This window comes from Caloenas nicobarica, chromosome 6 (assembly GCF_036013445.1).
Source record: "Caloenas nicobarica isolate bCalNic1 chromosome 6, bCalNic1.hap1, whole genome shotgun sequence".
NCBI lineage: Eukaryota > Metazoa > Chordata > Aves > Columbiformes > Columbidae > Caloenas > Caloenas nicobarica.
Genome location: NC_088250.1, coordinates 14,193,762 through 14,215,680, shown reverse-complemented (window position 1 = coordinate 14,215,680; position 21,919 = coordinate 14,193,762). Strand labels below are relative to the sequence as shown.

The window sequence follows — 21,919 nt, the reverse complement described above, 5'->3', positions numbered from 1 at the left end:
TCACCCAGATCAGGTTGCTCAGAGCCCCGTCCAGCCTGGCCTGGGATGTCTCCAGGGATGGGGCATCCACCACCTCTCTGGGCAACCTGGGCCAGGGTCTCACCACCCTCAGAAAACAGCATTCCAAGTGCAGTGAGCCTCCTGACTTTCATACCTTCTGTCCATTGAGCTGTGGCTGTGCTGTAGCTGTTAAACACTCATGTTTGCCATAGAAGAGGTGAGTTTGGGATATCTGCTGGTAGCCTGGGTTCAAAATCCCTGCACCATGCTAAACTACTGGGTTATCCTTGGGGCATGTTTTGACAGAGAATTTGGAGAGAGATGCCCTCTTTCCATGGACTGGAGTGTGAATGGGCGGGTCTGGTGTTCAGAGCAAACCCAGGTATGCACTAATCAGGCAGGCCAGAGAGGGATGGTCCAGGGCTCTGCCACTGGGCTTATGAAAACTGACTTTGGACTGATTTGGAAGAAATAAGTCACGGTTGGCAGTTATTTTACAGTTAACAGAATGAACAAAATTGAAAACAGGCTTAAAATAAAAGAGTTTGGGTCACCAGTCCTCAATCCTCTGCGTGCTCAGCAAAGGGGCAAAGTGTGTTGTACTCAACTTGTGTTGAGCAAGTACGTCATCACTGTTTGCGTGTCCTCTGCCTCAATTTGCTACAACTTTGCTGCTTCTCTGAGAGATTTGAGCTTTGTGAAGGGATAATCCTGCAGTCATAGCAGAGACTGAAGGAGTGATGCTGTAAAACCAGGTAAAAATGAGGTTAACAGCTCACATGAAAGCAGCCACAGTGCTTAAAGCAACTACTGCTGTCCAGCTTCAGAAAAAAATGTCCCTGGGCTCTTCTGTTTTCTTACTAACATTTCTCCACCCCATGAAATGTGGGTTTCTCCTCTATTTAGGGAAGAACAACTGCCTTTAATTCTGAAGTCTGTTCCCCTCCTGTCAGCCGGGGAAGGAACGGGCTGCAGTTACTTGCTATAGGTGTAAACAGCCCTCTCCTGCCCAGAAGGCTTTAATTTTGCCAGCAATAAGCTATTGTAATTTAATTTTACTTTTTTTTTTCTTTGATTTTTACATTTTGTTATTTCATGTAAATTAGTTAAAAATATCCTTTCAGCCTGACTGTCGATGTGGTGTCTTTTCTCATGAGCATTATTTGAAGAAAACTGGGTAAAAGCCTCATCTCATCTGGAGTTACGGTTTTCTGTTTGTCGTTGGAGAACATGCTCTTTTGGGGGTAGCACTGCCATGGATAAAAACTTGGTACGACAGCAGCCTTAACTGTGACCGAAAGCCAGGCACTTTATTTGTGATTTGTTCTTTATTGCAGTCTAAATGGGTAAGATATATACTGTGTAGAGGAAGAGTTGTGCAGACTGTTGCTGTTGTGCAGACAGACATATTGATATCTGAGGTGATGCAGTAAATATGGGAGAAAACTAAACATTGAACTAAGATTCCCTGAGCTGCCACTCCCGAGCTCTTACTTGTGGACAGAATCTTCCCTGGAACAGCAAATATTGGGCTGCAGAGCATAGGTGAATTTCTTTTCCTGGGGATTTGGAGACATTATGTTTTGGTTTTGCCTAGATTTTACAGGTGGCAGTGCCTTAGTTGAAAATCATTAAGAAATCGTAGTTATTTATTTGAATAAAATCATGTTTTCAAATCTTTATAGGCTCGGAAGCTTCTTCGGGAACTTAAGCATCAGAAGCGTTGTAACGAGGCTGCCACAATAATTGCCGCTTACTGGCATGGTACCCAGGTAAGAAAGTGGCAACAAATTGTGCACATAATGGTCTCTACATAGAGTGAAGAAGGCCCTTCAGGATAAAGTTATCTGGGAATATTTTCAGCGGCTTAAACTACCAATTTTTGTGTTTCTCTTTGCAGCTAACATGTTTTAGCTGGTGCAATCCGGGAAGCTGGGACGCGCTTTAATATTTGCTGTTTGTAGTGACTGGTTTCTTTCTTTCTTTCTTTCTGGCACCACTGGGAACTTTGCAGTAACCTTTTCTTTCCTAAGCCTTTCTATATCCCGTTTCCAAATGCATCACAGGCGCGAAGGGAACTGAGACGGCTGAAGGAGGAGGCTAGAAATAAACATGCTATTGCTGTTATTTGGGCTTTCTGGCTTGGATATAAGGTACTTCATGCACATATCACATGCCTCCCTTCATTACCCAACAATATCAACATTTAATCAGTAGTAAATAGTGATACTTAATAACTAATACAATTGACTTTAGAATAATAGAGCATGATCATTGATTCCTTCCATTTCCATTCATTCCACACTTAATAAACCTGACAACATTCTGCCTGTCAGTTTTTTGTAGAGTAGGAAATTCTTTGCATGGCAGCCAAGTAGTGATTTGCACTAACAAGCCATTAGACTAGATTAAAAATGACTAGACTATGGTATTCTCAAATTCAGAAATGCATTTAACTCCATGTAAATATGCAAAGCATGGTTTGCGGCGGGGAGAGAAGGTTGGGGATTTTTTTAGTGTGTTTTTTGCCCCCTCCAACAAGTGCTTTCAGTGACACTGTATTAGCGGTTTAATTGAGATTTTCACCAGGCTGTATATTCTGCACCCTGGACAGTCTTCACTTACAAGTTCAAACCAACGCTATTAAGTTTTACTAAATTTTAGTTTTAATTGGTTTAATTGATTCTCTGGCTGTGATTTGAACCAGTAAGAAAATTTCAGTAAGTACAAGCACAATTTTATGACCTGGTCTTTGAGCAGAAAATGATGTTAGTTTGCAATTCTGAACTTACAGCCCTAGAAAAATCCCAGGAATTCCAGCATCAGCTGTTTGTTTTCAGAAGCAAAGTCCCACTGAAAGATTCTTGTTAATCCCCAGCTTGCTGTTGTGGGTTATGTGAACATTTGAAATGCTGTTTGCTACAGGTCAAAATTTTCTTGGTTTAAATCAATAAATTTGTAATGTAGTTGAAAACTATATTCAGTAAATACATTAAGTTTAAAATGTCTTCCAGTTATTATTTAGGTTGGAGGGGTGGCGGGGTTGTTGTCAGAACACCTGGCCAACTAGATGGAGAAATGTGCTCAAATTACATCTGTGATATAATGCTTAATTTGACCCTTGCTATTTTGATATAAATATTTTAGATTTGTATTAGATTTCTAAAGAATCCAAACAAACACATACAGAATTTTCCTGATACTAGAGAGACTTTGCATCTTTTCAGTTCTAGCTTGATATTTAGGTATCTATGAAATTTGACAGACACGCTGCTTCCTCTGCATTTGTTTAAATGCAATATATCGATAATTTCTTTTCTTTTTAATCAGAGTTCCATTCACCAAAAAATTGCTCAGTACTGCAGAAGTGATATTTACTTTCCCAGTTTTAAGACGATCTTCAGAATTAAAAAGGACACATCCAGAGAGCAATGCAAATAGTATTAACTGTGTTAGAGCTCCTCATTTAATTTAATTTAGTGCTAGGGTTAGGTAAGGTTATGGTTCGACTCGATGATCCTGAGGGTCTCTTCCAACTGAAATGATTCTATGATTAATTATTTAGCAGATTTGGATAATTTTTAACATGTTTTAGTAGTTATTTTTATCAATTGGCTCACAGGAACTTCATGAAAAATTGCCTCCTTATTCCTTAAATATAAATTATATGTATATTTAAAGATAATCTAAATAGAATTAAGATTAGAAAAATAATTACAGTATCTGATAAAAGATAAAATTTGTTTTAACTTGTGCAATGTTTTATCTTTTCCAAGGAGAATATTTAAAACTAAATTTCTGAAAGTTCTCTTCAGATAACTGTAGACCTCAAGTACTCCGTTTCCTTCCTTTTCACAAAAGAGACAAATACTGTGCAGACCCCTTGTTTTTACAGCGCTGTATAGTAGGAGGTTTTGTTCCAAGCAGATGAGTGACAAATATTCTTGATGAGAGCTGACATCTAACGCAAATTAACCTTTCTAGTTATGTCAGAAACATGTCAGTGGCACAGGCTGGAAGTGCTTCTGTGTATCCCGTTTCCCCGAAAATAAGACCTACTCCAAAAATAAGCCCTAGCATGATTTTTCAAGGTTTTGAGGATGCTCAAAATATAAGCCCTACTCCAAAAATAAGCCCCAGTTACAGTTAGTTAAAAAAATCAATTTAAATAGTGTCCAGGCAGCTATACATATGAAAAAGTGAAATTAATTGGCAATAGAATGCAGCAGGACAGATGTAACAGAATGTGATGACATGACTATATTTGAAAAAAATGGTGGTTTTTTTGTTCAAGAATAAATGTAGATTGTCGTTCATGGAAAAATAAGACATCCCTTGAAAATAAGACCTAACACATCTTCTAGAGCAAAAATTAATATAAGACCCTGTCTTATTTTCGAGGAAACAGGGTACCTCAGCAACTAGAGCCACTGTGACTGATCCTGTAATACTGGAACTCTTCATTTTGCTTGATTGTATTATCAGATTACTGAATAACAAATGTACCCGTTATCTCCTAAAATGTGACATTCTGTTAAGTTGCTCACGCACGCCTTTTTGTTTAGAATACTTAGCAAATGGCTTTCCTAAAATGGGACTGATTGGTTAAATGTTAGTAGCTGCTTATCTCTTTGTATGTGAGGAAGGCACAAGATTTGGGGGATTTACCCTTTCAGTCCATAAATACAGACATAATTTACCAGGCTGGAGAATCAAAGTACGTAAAGATAAAAATAAAAAATGAGCTCCAGAATAAAAGCCCTCAATACAGTGCCGGTAATTCATCGTTATGTATGCAGTGTCAGAGTTGGTTCTCTTCTGCCAGTGGAAGAAGGGACCAGACAGTGAGATCTTTAGTAAATCTGGATATTCACATGCATCTTTTTCATCATGCAGCTGTCAGCAAAGTTCTTCATTAGAATCCAGTTACGAGATACCACAGAAAAGAAGATGGAAAACACTGATAGCACATCACAGGGCTGACAAAATACTTATCTGTACATGCCACTTAAGAGGCTTTTTGAACCTCCGACGTGGCTTCACACCAATTCCCACCAACACGTTGGGGTTTGAAGGTTAATTGCTGTTCTTCTGTCTCTCTGTATCTTGATTTTAAGTCGGCTGTTCTGTTTGGGGAGAAGCCTTTTCCCGGTGGTTGTGCTATCTGCATCGGGCTGTCTCTTTTGTTCACTATCTAACCCTTTTAGGCTCGGAGGGAGTTGAGACGCTTGAAGGAGGAGGCTAGGCGTAAGCATGCTGTGGCAGTCATTTGGGCTTACTGGCTTGGACTGAAGGTACTTTCTCAACGTGAACTCAATAAAGCGTGGCATCTTACTAACACTTAATGAACGAGCAGTTATGCAGGCTCACTAGTAGGGGTGATTTTTTTTTTACACAGAATTACTTTGCTTAATTTTGTCATGGACTTTACTGAAAAAATCCTAAGCCTCGTTTACAGCAATATTTAGGTATCGATGGGGGTTTTTTGTCATATCAGGAATTTCAGTTTTCAACCAAAAGACAAATGACAGATTAAAGGGACCATATTATGGTGGTTGACTTTAAAACGTGACCCACGTTGGCCAAGATCCTATCCAGAAAGATTACAAGGATGTATTTTCTTATCATGACCTCTGTTTGTTTGAGTGGGCAGTAGCGTGGAGACCCCTGTGTCGAGGGCATGGGGTAAAGCTAATGATAATTGATAACAATAATTGATCTTGGGGTCTCTTCCAACCAGAATGATTCTATAATATCCTGTCACTTCCATCGAGCCTTTGTAGGTCATGACATTGTTACCTATGGCTGGTGGCCACCAGGAATTCCCAGAAAAACTGAGATATACAGGAGTCCCTTGTTCTCTGTCCCTTTCTTTCAACAACTGGTCAGCAAAAGAAAACACATTTGTAATTTGGAAAAATGTAGTTCTGCTCTGTAAACAGACTGTGAAAAATGGCATCTTGAGATGTTTCAGGTCTGTGCCCAGATGATTTGCATAACACCGTTTCCAAACACTTTTACAGCCGCAGTCCAGAAGACCTGTGGAAATCTGAATCGTTTTTGTCTGGCTGGGTTTCACTTTTGCAAATAGGGGTATTGTAGAAGTATAAAAGGGAACAATTTGCTTGATAATGCAGAGTTCAGCCCAGCTCTCCTATTTTCATCCTTAATTCTAGCAATGATGAAATGGGAAAAATAGTTACAAAATATACAATTATATATAATCTATGTCTATTATGTACATCTGTGTGTATTATGTATATAAAAATTAAAATACATCACTGGAAACCGGAGCTGGAAATACAAAGGAGCCATTTTAAGAAGTCATTCAGCAAATCAGAATCACACTTTATGTACTACTGCCGAAGTGGGTCTGTTTTTATGATTTTGAAACAAGAATATGTCCCTCCTGAGAACTCAGAGGCTGTTTTATATCAAACAGCGGCATTTAAATGAAAACTGATGAATCCCAAACCTTTAAGGCGCATTACAGCAGAAATATGTTTCTGCCTGTCTGTGGTGTGGTTTTCCAGTTTATTTTTTCAATAATGTAAGCAGCACTTCTGTCTTACCTGAAACACAGAGATATTTCTGAATAAGAACATAATCTGTAATTCCAGTGTATCACTGTTACCATGGGCAGTTCTCATTTGGTGGCAAAGTATTTTCACCCGTGACATGTGGAGGTGAAGATTTAAATTTATATAAATGATCAAGATGACACCATTAATTCTTGAGGTTGTGGTTTGGGTTTGGTGGTGTGTTTTGTTTTGGTTTTTTTTTTGATTGTATAAGTGGATTTTAATAGCATTTGTAGTAGTATCCAGATTTAGGCTTTTCTGGAATGGCTTGCATTTCTCAGTGCTTGCTTTGCAGCTTCTCTGCAGCGCCAATAGGATGTGTGGGTGTATATTAGTCCCTTTGTTCCAAATTAATTTGCACCTTGCAGCTCACAAATAATTAATATAAAGCAACATCATTAAAGGGAGTCTATGAGAACATGGTGAGATTTGGGATGATTGTGGTTGGAGTGGCTTTGAGTGTGTTAATTTCCATCCCTGAATAATAAATAAAGGATGTGCACTAATTACAGAGCACTAAACCTTACAGAAAATCAGTGAATAAGAACTCTAATAATTTTTCTTACGAAGTGAGGAGGAAAAGAAATATGTGCTGTATTTGCATAGAATGAAGACAGCTGACTGCTGTCCATTCTGTTGATGCATCTTAATGTGTAGTTAAGCAAAGCCTATTTCTATCTGGGGTTTTTTAATCCCAGATTTTTGCTTTCAAAACACTGGCTTATCTTAAAATGCCTGACACTCAGGTTGGGGCAGAAGGTGTGCCAGGATAAGCCAAATGAGCTTTTTCTTATAAATTGATGTGGGTTTTTCCTCTGTGGGTTGATTTTCTGGTTACAGAGACCTCAGCAACACGTAGCGAGTTAGCTAAAACCACTAAATTTGCTCTAGGGTAAATTATGCAAAGCCAAGATGTTTTCTCTGGTTTTTGCTCAAAACTTTTAACAGGTGTGTTGCAAGCTGTGCCAAACTTAAAAATAAAAACTGGGGGATGTTTCAGCTAATTTGATGTGAGCCGGGGCTCCACATAAAACTGCAAATTGGTTGTGGTCTCTCTCAGATAGGTTTCCCGAAGGGAGGAATTCAAATACTGTGCTAATTAGCACTGATAGAAGTACCAATGACAAAACAATTACTCTGAAATGTGCATTTACAAGCACATATGAAAAAATCAGTATCACCTGGAAGAATGGTTCTCAATGATCACTTTTTAATTTTTTTAAAAAATAGGTTTTAGTAGCAAGTATCAAGCTCGCTGACATTAAGCAACATGTGCTTCTATCGAACGCAACAACTTGTTTTCCGTTTTGAGTTAAGACTGTTTATGTGAAGAGTTGTTCCATGCATAAGTCTGCTCTGCAAAAAAAAAATCCCTTTATATTACAGTAAACTCTGTATTAAGCATCTTAAAGGAGAAAAATGAAAAACAGTTCGTGAGTTAACTATATAATTACCATTAGTTCAGTGTGATTTCAGACGCAATGAAATACATATTACTGATGATACCTCACTTCTTCCAGACCAGTTTTATGCAAAAACACTATGAAAATTGATTCATGCTATGAATTCAAGAATATTTGAATATCTTGCCTTTTCACAGGAAAGTATTTCAAATTCTCTGTTAAATTTGGAAATTACTCAGGTCATCTGAGGTAACCCTCTGACCTCTTGGTTCATGTATTTTAAGTGTACTCAGGTAATGTTCCTCTTTCAGGGGACACTTTGCATGCTTGTATGCTTTTTAAGTATTTTCTGTCATAGAGCTTTATAAAATAGAGTACCTGTTGAAACAAATTTGTTCTTTGTATTCACTTGGAGGGTTTGTTTAACTTTTCAGGTCCGTAGAGAGTACAGGAAATTCTTCAGAGCCAATGCTGGAAGAAAAATTTATGAATTTACCCTTCAGAGACTTGTATGTATATATCCGTACAAAGCACGTGTACATTTTCTGTGTTTCAGCGTTTTATTTTCTAGCAAAAGTAACAGCTGTATTGTGGCCTTAATAGTCTTTGTAAGGAAATGTCCGAGGTCAGCATATGGAAAATTGACAACTTAAATACTCTGATGTTGTGAAGATAGTGTTTTGAAGTTGTGGGAATGGCACTGACTAAGCATTTGACACACTTACATGATATCTAAATCTGCATATCTCAGTATACCTGGCTTTTTAAATCCATATTCAGTTTTATTAAAACTGAGAGTTGCCATGTAGTGACCGTGCTTTTAATCACAGAGCATCTGCTTTTCCTTGCTTATCTGAATAACTCTGGTATTTGAGCATTAATTAACCATCTTGCTTCAATTTTATCACAGATGCAAAAATACTTCCTGGAAATGAAGAATAAGATGCCTTCTTTATCACCAATAGATAAAAACTGGCCAGCGAGACCTTACCTTTTCTTGGATTCCACTCACAAGGAACTAAAGAGGATTTTCCATTTGTGGAGGGTAGGACACATTCTGGCCCAGTCTCTATAGAACTTCATCCCATGATTCTCGATAGTTTTGTTCATGAGGAGCCTGCTTTTAGGATGTATTTCTTCCTGTTCCAGCCAGGATGATTTTATTTCTTTGGAATAAGTGTGTCTTTTGATCATTGTCTTTGGCCTCCAAGGGGTATCTCTATCTGCCTACTCCTTTCTGGGCCTAGGGAGAGGATTGCTTCCTGCCATCAGCTTGTAACCTAATAGTAAAGCAGTTTATGTGCCTGTTCCCTGTTAATTGGTAGCTCATAATGCTTGTGTCCAGGGTCAGGACTGGGACTAGCGCTTGGACTGATATTGGAAGTACCTGGTGGAATTTTTTACTTAGAAACTGTGGTCAGCTGAGGTTTGGTTTGGATCTTTGGATGGAGAGAACAGCGAGAATCCATATAAGTGCTGATGAGACGTTTTACTGATCTTGTGGGCTACGTTTTTTGTGAATCGTCAAGGAACGGTTCTTCTTTCTGAGCCTGCAAAATTCATCCTCTCAACTATGTTTTGTTCTTTCTCTCTGCTTGCATAAACTTCCACAATCATGAAACTGTATATGTTTCTGTGAAGCGTTTTAGCACAATCTTCCAATGACTGGTATTGATAGATTAAGCTCATGTTCAAACGCAACATGCTTAAATAAGATGTTTTGGATGTTGGTTGTGGTGTAATTCAGAAGTATCTAGAAGGGGTGAGTAGAAAAGCACCTCCGCTGTTTGTTACTGTGCTACAACAGCGTGTAGGATGGAGCTGAGTCACGTCAGAAGTATACAAAGAATGTGCATCTTGAGCAATAGGCAAACATTAAGTCCTGTTGCTTCATATCAGATGTGGAAGGATAATTTTTTGTTTGTGTAATATGTTTTGTAGTGTAAAAAGTACAGAGACCAGTTCACAGATCAGCAGAAACTTATCTATGAAGAAAAACTGGAAGCAAGTGAACTTTTTAAGGATAAGAAGGCTTTATATCCAGCCAGGTAATGACTTATTCTACTGCTTTTAGCATACAGTACATTCAACATCCTTACATAGATTTAGGAAACTAAGCAAGATTTTGCTTTTTACCTTAAGCAGGAAAGTGCATTTTCCTTGTTTGATGATGTCCCTCCATTCTTTCTCTTTACAACCCTGGCAATTGACCTCAATTTGCTTCTAATTTAAGATGGTGCAGCACGAATCCCGTGATACTGAGCACTTCTATCTAGAAGCCATGATGTTTTGTTGTCCTAACCCCCCGTGACCTGTTCACATCGTAAAAGTTTGGAGAACTCGTAGAAGGAAACGACTCTCACCCTTTCCCCTAGTTTCCATCACGCTGGTTCCTGCAACCAATTAAGTGACCATGTCACTCCCCAATGGCACGTGCCAGGGACCTCTCATGTGTTCAACCGTAGTACGTCCAGCCTCATGTTCTCACGTGAAGACTGGTAATTTAAGAGTTAGAAACGTCGGTATATATATTTTTCGAAGAATATTTTAAAAAAAACCCAGAAGTGCTCATTTCCATTTTATATTTTTTTAATTGCAGAATTTTTTAAAATATGAAATCTTTGCAAATGTTTTTTTGTTTCTCACATTGAGTTCTTAAAAACTGATAAATTCTTGTCATCGCTATCTGCAGAGCTACTCAAGGAAGTGCAGTAGAATCTGATTTTACTTAAGGAATGCACTTTTTTTTTTCTTGCATGCAATAAAACTGTCAAAATAGAGATCTGATGTCCTTGAAAGAACTTGAATCGATGTGAATATGAGCTTAGAAATTGTGTTTTTCTTGAAAATAAAGGTCTTGTCCATCTCAGGAGAGTTTCCTTTTAGAGGCCATAGTTTGAGCAGACCAGGAACAAGGTGCTGTAGAGCAAGTTCAAGGTTCAGAACAGGAACCTGCAGGAGTTGCTGAGGGCAGTTCCACACATGTTCAAGCTCTGCTTGGTTGGTTATGTGTTTTACTTCATTTTTTTCCTTTTTTCTTTTTTTTTTTTTTTTTCAATTGAGACATTTCCTTTTTTCCTGTAATGGGCTCAGTATATGTTTCTTTTTCTTCCCTTTAGTAGATGATTTATTTAATGGCTGTATATGTTAGCTTGTGGTTTTTTTCCCTGTTTGCTTTGGGATGTCTTTTCGTGCTGCTGGAAAAAGAGAAAGCTGCTGCCTTTGGACTTTTCTAGGAGCAAGGAGGGTTTTTTTGCTTAAAGTCAGTATACAGCTGATCAGCATAGAGCTCCTTGGGAAGGAAGGAATTTTACTTATATCCCTGTTTGGGTACTTTTAACGCTAAGACTGAACAATGAAATATCATACAGCAAAATATATATATCTGAATTACTTTTATCCGAGACATTTTTAAGTGGTATGTGTGATAGAGAGTAACTGCGGACTCGTTTCAGTTTTGGCTTGTAAGTCGTCATCGTTTGATTAGGGACAAAGTCCACAGGGAATCTATCATTTTAGTGACTATGGTTTCATAATGCTAATTAATAAAAACAAAACAAGAAAAAACAATAACAACAAGAAAACAACAAACACACAAAAACCAAACCAACCAACCAAAAGCCCACCACCAACAAAAAGCAAAGCCTAAAGCTCCAACATGGTAGAACATTGCCCATCCTGCTCTCATTTTGAAACAATTCCATCTGGTTTTGTCTTTTATTCAGAGCTGATCAGCTCCTGTTGCCTTTTTTTAATTGGCCTTAAGGGTGGAGGAAATTACTTGTATAAAGTTTCTGATCAGTTAGTATAATGATTCATAGGATGTGGCTAATTTTCTGTGTATAATATAATGATTTAAGGACAGAGAGGGACTTCTGGTGAGTACTGAAATACCAGTAACCCTTCCCCTGGCTCCACAAAGCCTGAGCAGAACGTGACGGTCTCAGGAGGTTTACTTTTTCCCTGTGATTTTTTTATTTAATTCGTGTCTTTTTGCTGGGCAGCGTCGGGCAGCCGTTCCAAGGGGCCTACTTGGAAATCAGCAAGAACCCCAAGTACAAAAAACTGAAAGATGCTGTGGATGAAAAGATCATCATTGCGGAAGTTGTCAATAAGATCAATAGAGCTAACGGGAAGGTAATGAAACAGCATTGCTTTATCCAGAAGCATAGATAATTTTTGCTCTAGATAAACTGAGAGGGAGACTTGGTTTCTGTCACGTAATAGTCTGAGGATTTTTAAAAATGCCTTTTTTTAAGGGCAAGACTGGAAATGTTTGATTTATAGAAACTGGTGATTTTAAGCACCCATTTTACATTTACATAAAGATACTAAAATCCGATTCGGGTTTGTAGTTTTCAGTGAATTTTCCAAATAAAAATGGCATCTCATCAACTGGTAAGAGGTTGTACTGATTCACAACTAAATGGAGTCTCTGGACCAAACTTACATCTTCTATTAGCCAACTGAAGAAAATAATTTTTTAGAGAATGTTGTTCCTGTTCAAATATTTAGAAAACATAAACTTTCAAGGTTCGCACTGTTGTTCAAGCTCCTCATTATTTTTTATTATGTTTTCAAGTTGTGAGTGGCATATTCTGCTAACTTTGCCTGTCTTCTGATTGATAGCAAAGGGTTTTTGGAATGAAGAGGCAGGTTTCTTGTATCATTTGAATAAAACTGTTAAATATGCTGGGTACTTTTTTATTCTGCCAATGAAGAACTTGTTTTGCATTTAAATTATACTTATTAAAACAGGAAGCATCATCTCCCTGTAGTAAATGTAATTGTTTTTACCATATCTGTCTAAATATTAGAAGTAGTAGATCTCAGCTTCTCAGGTGTCGATGTCGTTTATGCATTCGCGGGAGTGAAATTAGGTTGCCTCTTGCTGATGCCATGTTAATTTTATGGTTTAGAAGAAACTAATTAAATGAAGACAATATCTTTTCTGTACTTGCATAGGCTACAGCTCTCAAAATTTTTGAGAAAATAAAAAAATAATAATACAAAAAGATGTATGGTTCCATGTGCTTGAGAAAGCTGCTTCTTAATTGTAATAGTTAAGATTTTGTTATTTAAAGCTTTACAGGAGAAAAAGTGATATCTAGATTAAGTTCTCGTTTCTGTTATTATTTTCTAAGATGAATTCAGTAACACATTCATGCTTTAAAAATATTTGTTGATTGAAAATATTAATGTGTATTCTCTTAAAGAGTAATTCCAATAGATAAAGAGAGGAGAACATAACGATGAAAATACCTATGTGATGATTTGTGTTCTGCAAGACAGTTTTGGTGTGAATAACAGTAAATAGTGAGGCTTAGTCCTGATTAGCTGTCATCAAAAAGGTACGTTGGTTTTCCTGGAGACGGACAGAGCGTGAGAAATGAGGTTATCCTGATTTGCATCGTTTCTGAGTTTCTGTTTCTGAATTTTAGAACTCTAAGCTAGTAATTAAAGGAACTGTTTATATCTAAGCATATGTGCCAAAATGAGCTAAGCTTCTCAATCTATAATTAGATACATAAATAAATTTGACCTGTTTTTAACTGATCTGCAGCTTTTCCTGGACATCAAATGTACATGTTTACTAATGCAGGCCAAGCTTATTAACTCTATGAAGTGCTCGTAGTCTTAGTTAGGTGCTCAATAAAGACCATTTCTCAATTTGTGGAGGTAATGGTTTGCATTTTTGTTTTTTTCACAGGCTACATCCAGGATTTTCTTATTAACCAAAAATAATGTGCTTCTTGCGGATCAAAAATCTGGGAATATCAAGTCAGAGGTTCCACTGGGAGATGTTACCAAAGTGTCCATGAGCTCCCAAAATGACGGATTCTTCGCCGTGCACCTGAAGGAGGTTGGTTACAACTTTATAATGCAATAATATGACTGGTTTACATGCAGTGACATGAACATTGTTTAGTAATTGCTTTTCAGCATTAAATCATAGTGGTTAGCCTGTAGGTTTAGAAGTTTATTGAACTTTGCCACATCTGCAAAAATTTAAAACTACTGAAGCCAAGTGAGAACGGTTATGACATTACAAACGATCATTTACTTGTGAAAATCAGATTTTGTATTTCACATTTCACTATAGCCTTTCCAGGACTGGAGTTTTCCCTTTATAATATGGGCCTTCAATCTGGTTCAGATACCTTGTGGCTGTATTTTCCTTCTAGCTTCTCGTATAATTCTTCCTGACACACTTGCAGAATATTTCTCTCTTCTTTAAGGGATGCCAAGAAATGCACGTTATGGCACAGCAAATTTGGGTTTTTTAATCTTCTCAAGAGGTTTGTAGTTTATTTGGGAGTGCATTGCATTTTGATCCTATACACTGTACTGCATCCCTATTTAATTTACATGACAAAAGACTGTTATTTCATTGCAGGGGGAAGAGAAGACTCCTCGTCAAACCTCCTGCTTGGCTGGCATTTAATATTTTTCATATTCTAGTAGTCCTAACTGCTTTCTGTTTTAGGGTTCGGGAGCAGCTGGTAAAGGAGATTTCCTGCTCAGCAGCGACCACCTGATTGAAATGGCCACTAAACTTTACCGCACGACTCTCAGCCAAACCAAACAGAAACTCAACATCGAGATATCTGATGAGTATGTTTCTTGTTTGCTTAAAAGTGCATTCCCTTCTGTGTTCCTTACTAATGTTAGAAAAACAAAACAGATTTTTGTAACTAATCCTTCTTTTCTCTTGACAGAATACTTGTAAGTAAGGATCTGATTTTCAATGTACGCTCATTTCTAGTATTCATTTTGGCTCTTATTTCCTTGAAGGTCATTAGAGAAAATGTGCCTAAGGTAGCTTCAAATAGGGCTATGAAGCAGAATTGCTGCTGTAGAAATGATTAAAATATACCGCATTGGAGAGAGTCTTTTTGTGTGTGACTGAAAAGTTCACGTATTCCTATGAGATGTTTATTGATTAGGGTGGACACTAGGTGCCAAGTTCTAGCAAAAACAACCAAAACAGAATGAAAAGGTCTTCCCCAAATACATGGAGTGATGGTGCTAGTGATGCAGGTCTATAAAGCTCTACCTTCTTTTTTGCAAAGGTGAAAAATGTATTCTTAAAAATCCTGCTGATGGTGTTTCAGGCACCTATTGTTGTTTGGGGTTTTTTGGTTGTTAAAAAGCATTGATTGATAAAAAGCTTCCGTCTCAAATTAGTATTTATTTCTGCTTGGTACAGTTTTGCATTTGGCCTTGAGTAAGGACTGCACTTGCAGTGTTTATAGCCATGGAATAAAAATGTGTGTGTGAACTCCTGACGCCTCCTGAGTCAGAGTCCTTCAGTCCAGCTTTGTTATGTGTTCAGTCCATTGTGCGAAGGGCCTCCTGATTTCAGGAGCGTTGATTTGGGGGGGCTTGTTAATTGTGAATAAAGAAGAAAATTTGGAACCCTTTAGCAATAGTGAAATAAAATTTCTGTGGGCAAAAATTGAACCTTTTATCTGGCTGCACAGCACTGTTTGTATTCTAGAGTCACGATGGCGAGTAGAGTTTTTATCTGTTCAGATTTGAGGGTTTATTTAAAGCCTAATTTTGCTCTTTCCTTGAAGATGACATCTGCCATTTTCCTTTGTTCTGTAACCAGATGTGATTTAATTTGGTCAAGGGTGCGTGTGGTTTTAGCCTCTAAAAGAGTGTGGCGGTCCCCAGTAAGTTTCTACTTTAATGATGGCTACAAAGGAATACACTACTAAACCCAAGTTAAAGCATGCATTACACTAGTCTGGACTGCCTGCCTTAGGTCTGGAAAACAGTCTGATTTCGGGGAGTCTTGCCTTTTGGGACGTGGTTTTGTTTCTTGTCTTTCAGATTAAAAACATTCAAGCGTGTATTGCTATTGAGTTTCTCCAGACTAAATAACTTTTAAGTTGTTAGCAGTTCCATGTCTGTTGATGGTGAAGCAGTACTATCTTCTCCCTCCCAGAGTTTGGATACAAGTAGGCACTGAGAAGAAAATGTGGCTTTATTTTGACTACTGTACACTGCTTTTTGGAAAGAGAGCTGATATTGGCAAAAATGCTGTTGATTCAGGGGTATGTCTAGTAAGAGACATACCATTTATATGTATAATATTGGAATAATGTGCCCAGGAAAACGCAACACTGGTGACAAGAGATGATGGCTGTAGGACCTGCTGGCATTTTTTCTGATGTTTGCATGGCTGGGAACGCCAAACAAGTTAATTTTTGAGCGTCAGGGCTGTGCAGCAGGAACGCGGGACTGAAGGGTGCAAGAGAGGCCACTTCCTCCCCTGAGCTCTGCCGTCAGCTTGATTTGTGTTTTCCGGCTGCAGAACAAATTCTTTGAAGTTTTTGGCCCCCGCTGAGGACTTTTTAAGGATGGTAAAAGGGAAAATTCTGCCGTACTGCAAAGGACTTTTTAGGTTGGCGACCCGCCACGTGTCAGCCAAGAGGCAGCGCTGCCCCGTTTATTGCTTTTAGTTTCACTGTCCAGATCAGCAAGAAGTTTGAGGCTCCACAGGAGCCTGTCTTTTTTGGTTGGGTTTTTTTTTGTGTTTGGTTTTTTGTTGTTGTTTGGTTTGGTTTTGGTGGTTTTTTTTTTTGGTTTGTTGGTTTTGTTTTGTTTTTTTAAAGCAGTTCTCCACATTCAACAAAATTTCTCTTCCAGAAGAAAGTGAAGAGGCAAACCCAGAATAATTTATCCTGGACTGTAGGAAATATTTAAATTTGGAGACTGCTGGGAAGGAAGTGAATTTTCCCAATTGCCAAGCAGGGGGCTGTAAAAGCTGACAAAGGATTAGAAATCTGAGAGCTGCTACAAAACCAGATATATTAAATTAACCATAGACCAGAAGACCCACACTCCGCATGTTGCCATAGAAGCATTTAGCTTCCTTCCATGAAAACAGAAAAATCCCTTTGGACAGTGGTGAAGCAGCTGGAAATACTCTTTGTGGTACATTAGAAATTATGTTTTAAACTGCCTTCTTTCTAAAGGAATAGCAAACTAATTAATATAAAAGGTCCAGAGTTACAGGCAAAAGGCAATAATTAAGAGATACTACCTGAAGGAGATTCAAGCCATATGGCTTTTTTTTTCATTCTGCAGCTCTTATTATTAATATAGACCTGAAAATGATGTTTTTTGGAGTGATGCTCAGAATGAACAGGAAAAAACTTTGGCTCTTCATGTGGTTTTTTCCCACCTTTGACTAAAATGTATCTTATTCCCTCTCCTAGGTTTCTGGTCCAGTTCAGGCAAGACAAAGTGTGCGTGAAGTTCATACAAGGCAGCCAGAAAAACGGCAACATCCCGACTTGCAAGCGGAAAAACAATCGGCTCCTTGAAGTGGCCGTCCCGTAACTGCAGCTGGTGACTCCCCCTTTCACGGACTTGTTTCTTTGTAATAGTGCAATTTTAGTTGCTTGGTTTGGCTGGTTTTATCCCTTTCCGGAGCTGTTGATGACCAATAGCTTTAGAAACCCTAGACAAAATGTTTTGATCAATCCACTTTTTAATCTTTCTGTCCACGTGAGAGTTTTAACCCTCAAAACGCAGATTATTTTACCCAGTGAGGCATTTTTACCAGCTGGCATCTATCTGTCATCCATGAAATCATTCTCTTTGTTTAGCAGCCATATTTTAGCGCAGCATACCATAAACCTACATATTAATGATAGATTAATCATATTCCTTAGTCTAGAGATCCGCTTGACCGGAACTGTACGTGGTCTTGCGGCTCGATGGCCACTTGTGCCCAGTGTCATTTTGTACCGTTTCTGGGTGTTCTGACGGGCTCCTTGCTTGGCAGCGCTGGGGAGAGCGGCAGAACGGAGACAGACACACTAATTCCCGTAGTTAACACTAGAACCTGCATAACTTGGTTTTCTAGTCAATACACCACGCGAACATCTAATTCCGCAAAACAAAAGGAATATATGATTATACAAGCAGCTATATGCGTAATTTTGTAGTAAAAAAAAAAGGCAGAAATTGCGAAGCAGGATTTTTAATTAGGTCAGATGTTTTTAATGACTTTATACAGTAGAAATCAGTAAAAATAAAGAAGCTTGTTTGTTTCACAAAAGCTATACAGTTCAAGGCGTAATTTCTGTTCTCTTTTTTTTCTTTCTTTTAGATTATCAGTTAAGATTAGAGCCTGGAAAATGCAATAGTATTCATAACACGAGTACCTGCTAAGTATTTAAATGGTTAGTTATCAAGTGAAGGGTTTGAGCCTTTCTTTTAGATATTGGCATGTACAATGTGCAATAAAATATACATGACATTTTGTGAAAAATTATTTATAATACATTTTTGTGTGCAAGAGAGAGGATTGGTGCAGACTGCATAGACAGCGTAGGGGTTAAAATAGATTTGTGATGTTAATTTGCGGTTTTTTAGAGTGTACACTGCATTTGTCAATTTGAGAAGCATACTTAGAATTAAAAAATCCTTCATTTGGGGTCTGTATATAAATTGCTATTACGGTAATAAAACCGTTCTAATTCTGTGCTGTTTGGTACTCCTATGTTATAACCGTATTTTTGTACTCCAGACTATTTTATATAACTTGTGTGCGCCCGATGTAAATGCGTGCACAGAAAATACAATCAAGAGCTGCATTATCAACTCTCGGTGTAACTGATTGCACTTAAACTTTTGTAAGCCAGAAGCACGAGTTGAAATCCTGAGGAGGAGAAATGCATTTTTTTTAGATAGCAGTAACCGCTCAAGTGATGGGTTTGTTGGATGTGCCTGTTTGATTTGCTGATGCGAGGATAGCGGAGAAAGCGTTGTATTTGTGCAGCCTGATATAGGACAGACTAAGACCCTGGGTATCTGATGTGCAGTGCTGGAAGTCCAAGCATAAATAAAGGAAAGATAAAGAAAAGTTCAGAGTCTCGTTACTCTCCCGGTGGTAACGTTACGGAGCGTTCATGGCCGTGAAGTCTTTGGGTAGTTCAACGTTAACGTTGGCTCTCTGGGTTAAAACAGCACTTACTGCAATAGTCGTTCTAGGCTAATTGTTATCGGTTGGAAAAATACAGCCGGTTTGGGTTATCCCACGTTTTGCTTTGGGATTAAAGTAAATGGTTTTGCTGTGATCTGGATGCGTAACGGTCATTTGAACTGGTTGCTTAATGTTTCTATGAAAAATCCACGCGTGTGACCTTGAAAGGTGGGAGTCATCCAAGATGTATTTTCCCAACTATGACCAAAAGTTGCCTCTTCCTTATGATCTTTTAATAATTGAGTCAAGTTAATAGTTTTGTAAAATTTAAATCATTTTACATGTATTATAATTAGAGATACTTGCAAAGGAAATCGTAGCATCAGGTTATAATGCAAAATTAGGATAATTGCCTTAAGAAGACAGCACGTAGTAACATGGTATTTAAAACTCCTAAATCCAGTATTAGAATTGCTGCTTGGTAAAGACTGGAGGGTTTGGAAAGCTGGTCAGGATCTTGAAAACCTTACAGTAAAATCCACGAGGGGCAAATTTTTGAAATGCATACAAAAGCAAAATAAACATTTGAAGTCTGATGTAATCTTGTAGGATTTCAGGTAGGAAATGGGAGAGTTTAGATATCTGGATATCTGGCCCATGAAATTAGGATATTAGAGGCTAATATTAGGATATTTGACCCATCCTAGGCACACCCAGTACACATCTCTTATTTTTTTGATCTTTGCAGCAAGTCGCAATAGCTACAGTAGCGTAAGACTGGAAGAGAGGCAAATTCCTCACTTTGTTTCTGTTGCTTCATTTGTTTTTCTGGGCCTTTACAATTTTTACCTTGCATATTAGCTGGTACTTTGTGATAGTGGCCATTTGACAGTCACATATTTATTCATGTACAGAGCAAGTTTTGCTGAATGTTAAAATTATTTAGAGATGGTAGATGAGTCGTGGTATCTTGATGTTTAGATTAAAGTCTCCGGGATGTTGAAAATAAAAATGCAAGGTCAGCTAGGTATTTTTCCTTTTCCTCTGTTTTCTTTTATAACCTTCTGTCAAATGGAGCTGTAAAGAAAAGACTATTCTTCCTATGGTGCTAGCCTTACACATACTTTTACTCGTAAATTCTAATTTGTCATCTGAAAGCTGGGCAAGGATCATAAAAAAAAAAAAAAATTGTTGCATGATACTTTCCAGAATCAAATAAAATTCTTTTCCTAGACCTATACTTTCTCTATATCTGTATCTTCCTTACTGCCATCAAATCTAAAAAGTGCAGGCAACTGGTTCTTAGGTTAAATGTACACAATATTGGTATGTGATTTGGAGAGACAAGAAATTTTTATTTTGTATGCGTTTCCTTAAGAGGCAGCCTGTCGTTCTCAGTGATTCACAATAACCTTCTTCAGTCCAATTCTTCAGCACAAATCCTTTCCTTGATATTCTTTTCTCTGAAAAGTCTGCAAACTCAACCTTCCTGATGTTACGATTTCGATAGAGTCCCTAAGAACAGTATTAATAACCAGATTAACTTGATTTTCAAAAAACTTACTTTGAGCCCGAAGCCTATCATATTCTATGTGTTTTGTCACCTTTTGTTCCTTAACAATTTCATCCCGATTTAAGGTTTTGTTGCTGTTGTTCATCGGACAAATTATGGAATAAAGAAATTAAAACGTAGAGCAGTAGAGGCAAGTGTGAGTTTTAGTTATCTCCAGCATCACTAACAGATAAGTTCTGGCTTTCATCCTCTTTAGCTTTCATCCTTACTGGGGTATTTTGTCATAAAAGGAAGAAATGTTTTGCACTGAGGCTGATGAGACCCTGGCCCAGGTTGCCCAGAGAGGTGGTGGATGCCCCATCCCTGGAGACATCCCAGGCCAGGCTGGACGGGGCTCTGAGCAACCTGAGCTGGGTGAAGATGGCCCTGCTCATGGCAGGGGTGGCACTGGGTGAGCTTTGGAGGTCCCTTCCAACCCAAACTGTTCTGTGATTCTGTGACCTTCCAGTTAAGCGTTCACTAAGGTTGTTGGCAGGTAGTGGGATCTTGTAGCCGTTCCACCACAGTATTTCCTAATTTGCACGACAGAGCTGTCTGTCTGAAGTTGTATGAGCTGTTAAGTAGTTTCAGGAAACTTAATTCAGGCAGTGGCATCCTCCCTCAAGGAGAACAACCTTCGCCTGTCAGTCCCAGTTACAGCGAGACTTTCCATTTTGTGACTAATGGGAGTATTTCCTCCTAGAGATGTAGGTAAAGGGAGGTCTAGTGTATGAAAAAAATCAACTTTGCCAGAGTTTGTTGGCAGAGCAGCACTTGCTTCTACTGAAGCATCACATGGACGAGCAGTCACTGCTTTAAGCACACACACTATATAGAGAGAGAGAGAGAGAGACTGCAGGGAAAAGACACGTTCTTTCTTGCAGGATGACACTGACAGCAGAACCCGCTCATTCAGCAGCACCAAATCTCTCTGTTCTTCTGCACTTCTGACATGGAGTATACGGAGGATGGAGGTGAATTTACAGTTGCTGTTAGTAATTCTTGTAAACATGTATTTACATAAATTAGGGAAGAGTTCGTTTGTCCAGTCTCAAAAAATTAACTGCAATGCAAAGAGGGAAAAAGTGCTTCTACAAATTTGTTGTTTCTAAGGAAATACATCACTTTTTCATGTCTGGCTGTATTTGTAAACTGGGGCTATTTATAGGATTGGGACTGTGAGAGGAATACCAAACTTAATCCCAATGGGTTATCAGCTAAAACCAGTTCTGCTCCTGCTCCCTTACCCATATGGATGAGTTGAGTATTCAGGCTTTAACTTAAAATGAGAGTTGGGACAGTTTGAGGGCATTGCAGATAATTTTTATTATGATCAGTTTGTAAAACAGTGTCCTAAAAGATTTTTAGAAACAGATTCTCTCTCTCCTTCATCCTTAACTCTTAAGATGTTGACAACTAATTGTGAACTGACTAGGCA

General features: G+C 38.3%; 1 protein-coding gene across 4 annotated transcripts in view; it reads left to right on the top strand.

The window, feature by feature from the left end:
- The window catches only part of MYO1B (myosin IB), a 111,423-nt gene extending 91,328 nt beyond the window's left edge, over window positions 1–20,095 (top strand). For 2 of the 4 annotated variants that reach the window (XM_065637656.1, XM_065637657.1), the window contains exons 22-31: window positions 1,686–1,772; window positions 2,067–2,153; window positions 5,208–5,294; window positions 8,419–8,493; window positions 8,895–9,029; window positions 9,926–10,032; window positions 11,989–12,121; window positions 13,695–13,847; window positions 14,472–14,599; window positions 17,215–20,095. In XM_065637656.1, coding sequence (XP_065493728.1) covers window positions 1,686–1,772; window positions 2,067–2,153; window positions 5,208–5,294; window positions 8,419–8,493; window positions 8,895–9,029; window positions 9,926–10,032; window positions 11,989–12,121; window positions 13,695–13,847; window positions 14,472–14,599; window positions 17,215–17,338 — 1,116 coding nt within the window. In that variant the 3' untranslated portion in view covers window positions 17,339–20,095. The remainder of the gene's footprint in view (window positions 1–1,685; window positions 1,773–2,066; window positions 2,154–5,207; window positions 5,295–8,418; window positions 8,494–8,894; window positions 9,030–9,925; window positions 10,033–11,988; window positions 12,122–13,694; window positions 13,848–14,471; window positions 14,600–17,214) is intronic. The other 2 variants (XM_065637658.1, XM_065637659.1) reach the window with 2 other exon arrangements.
- Window positions 20,096–21,919: the final 1,824 nt, after the last annotated feature.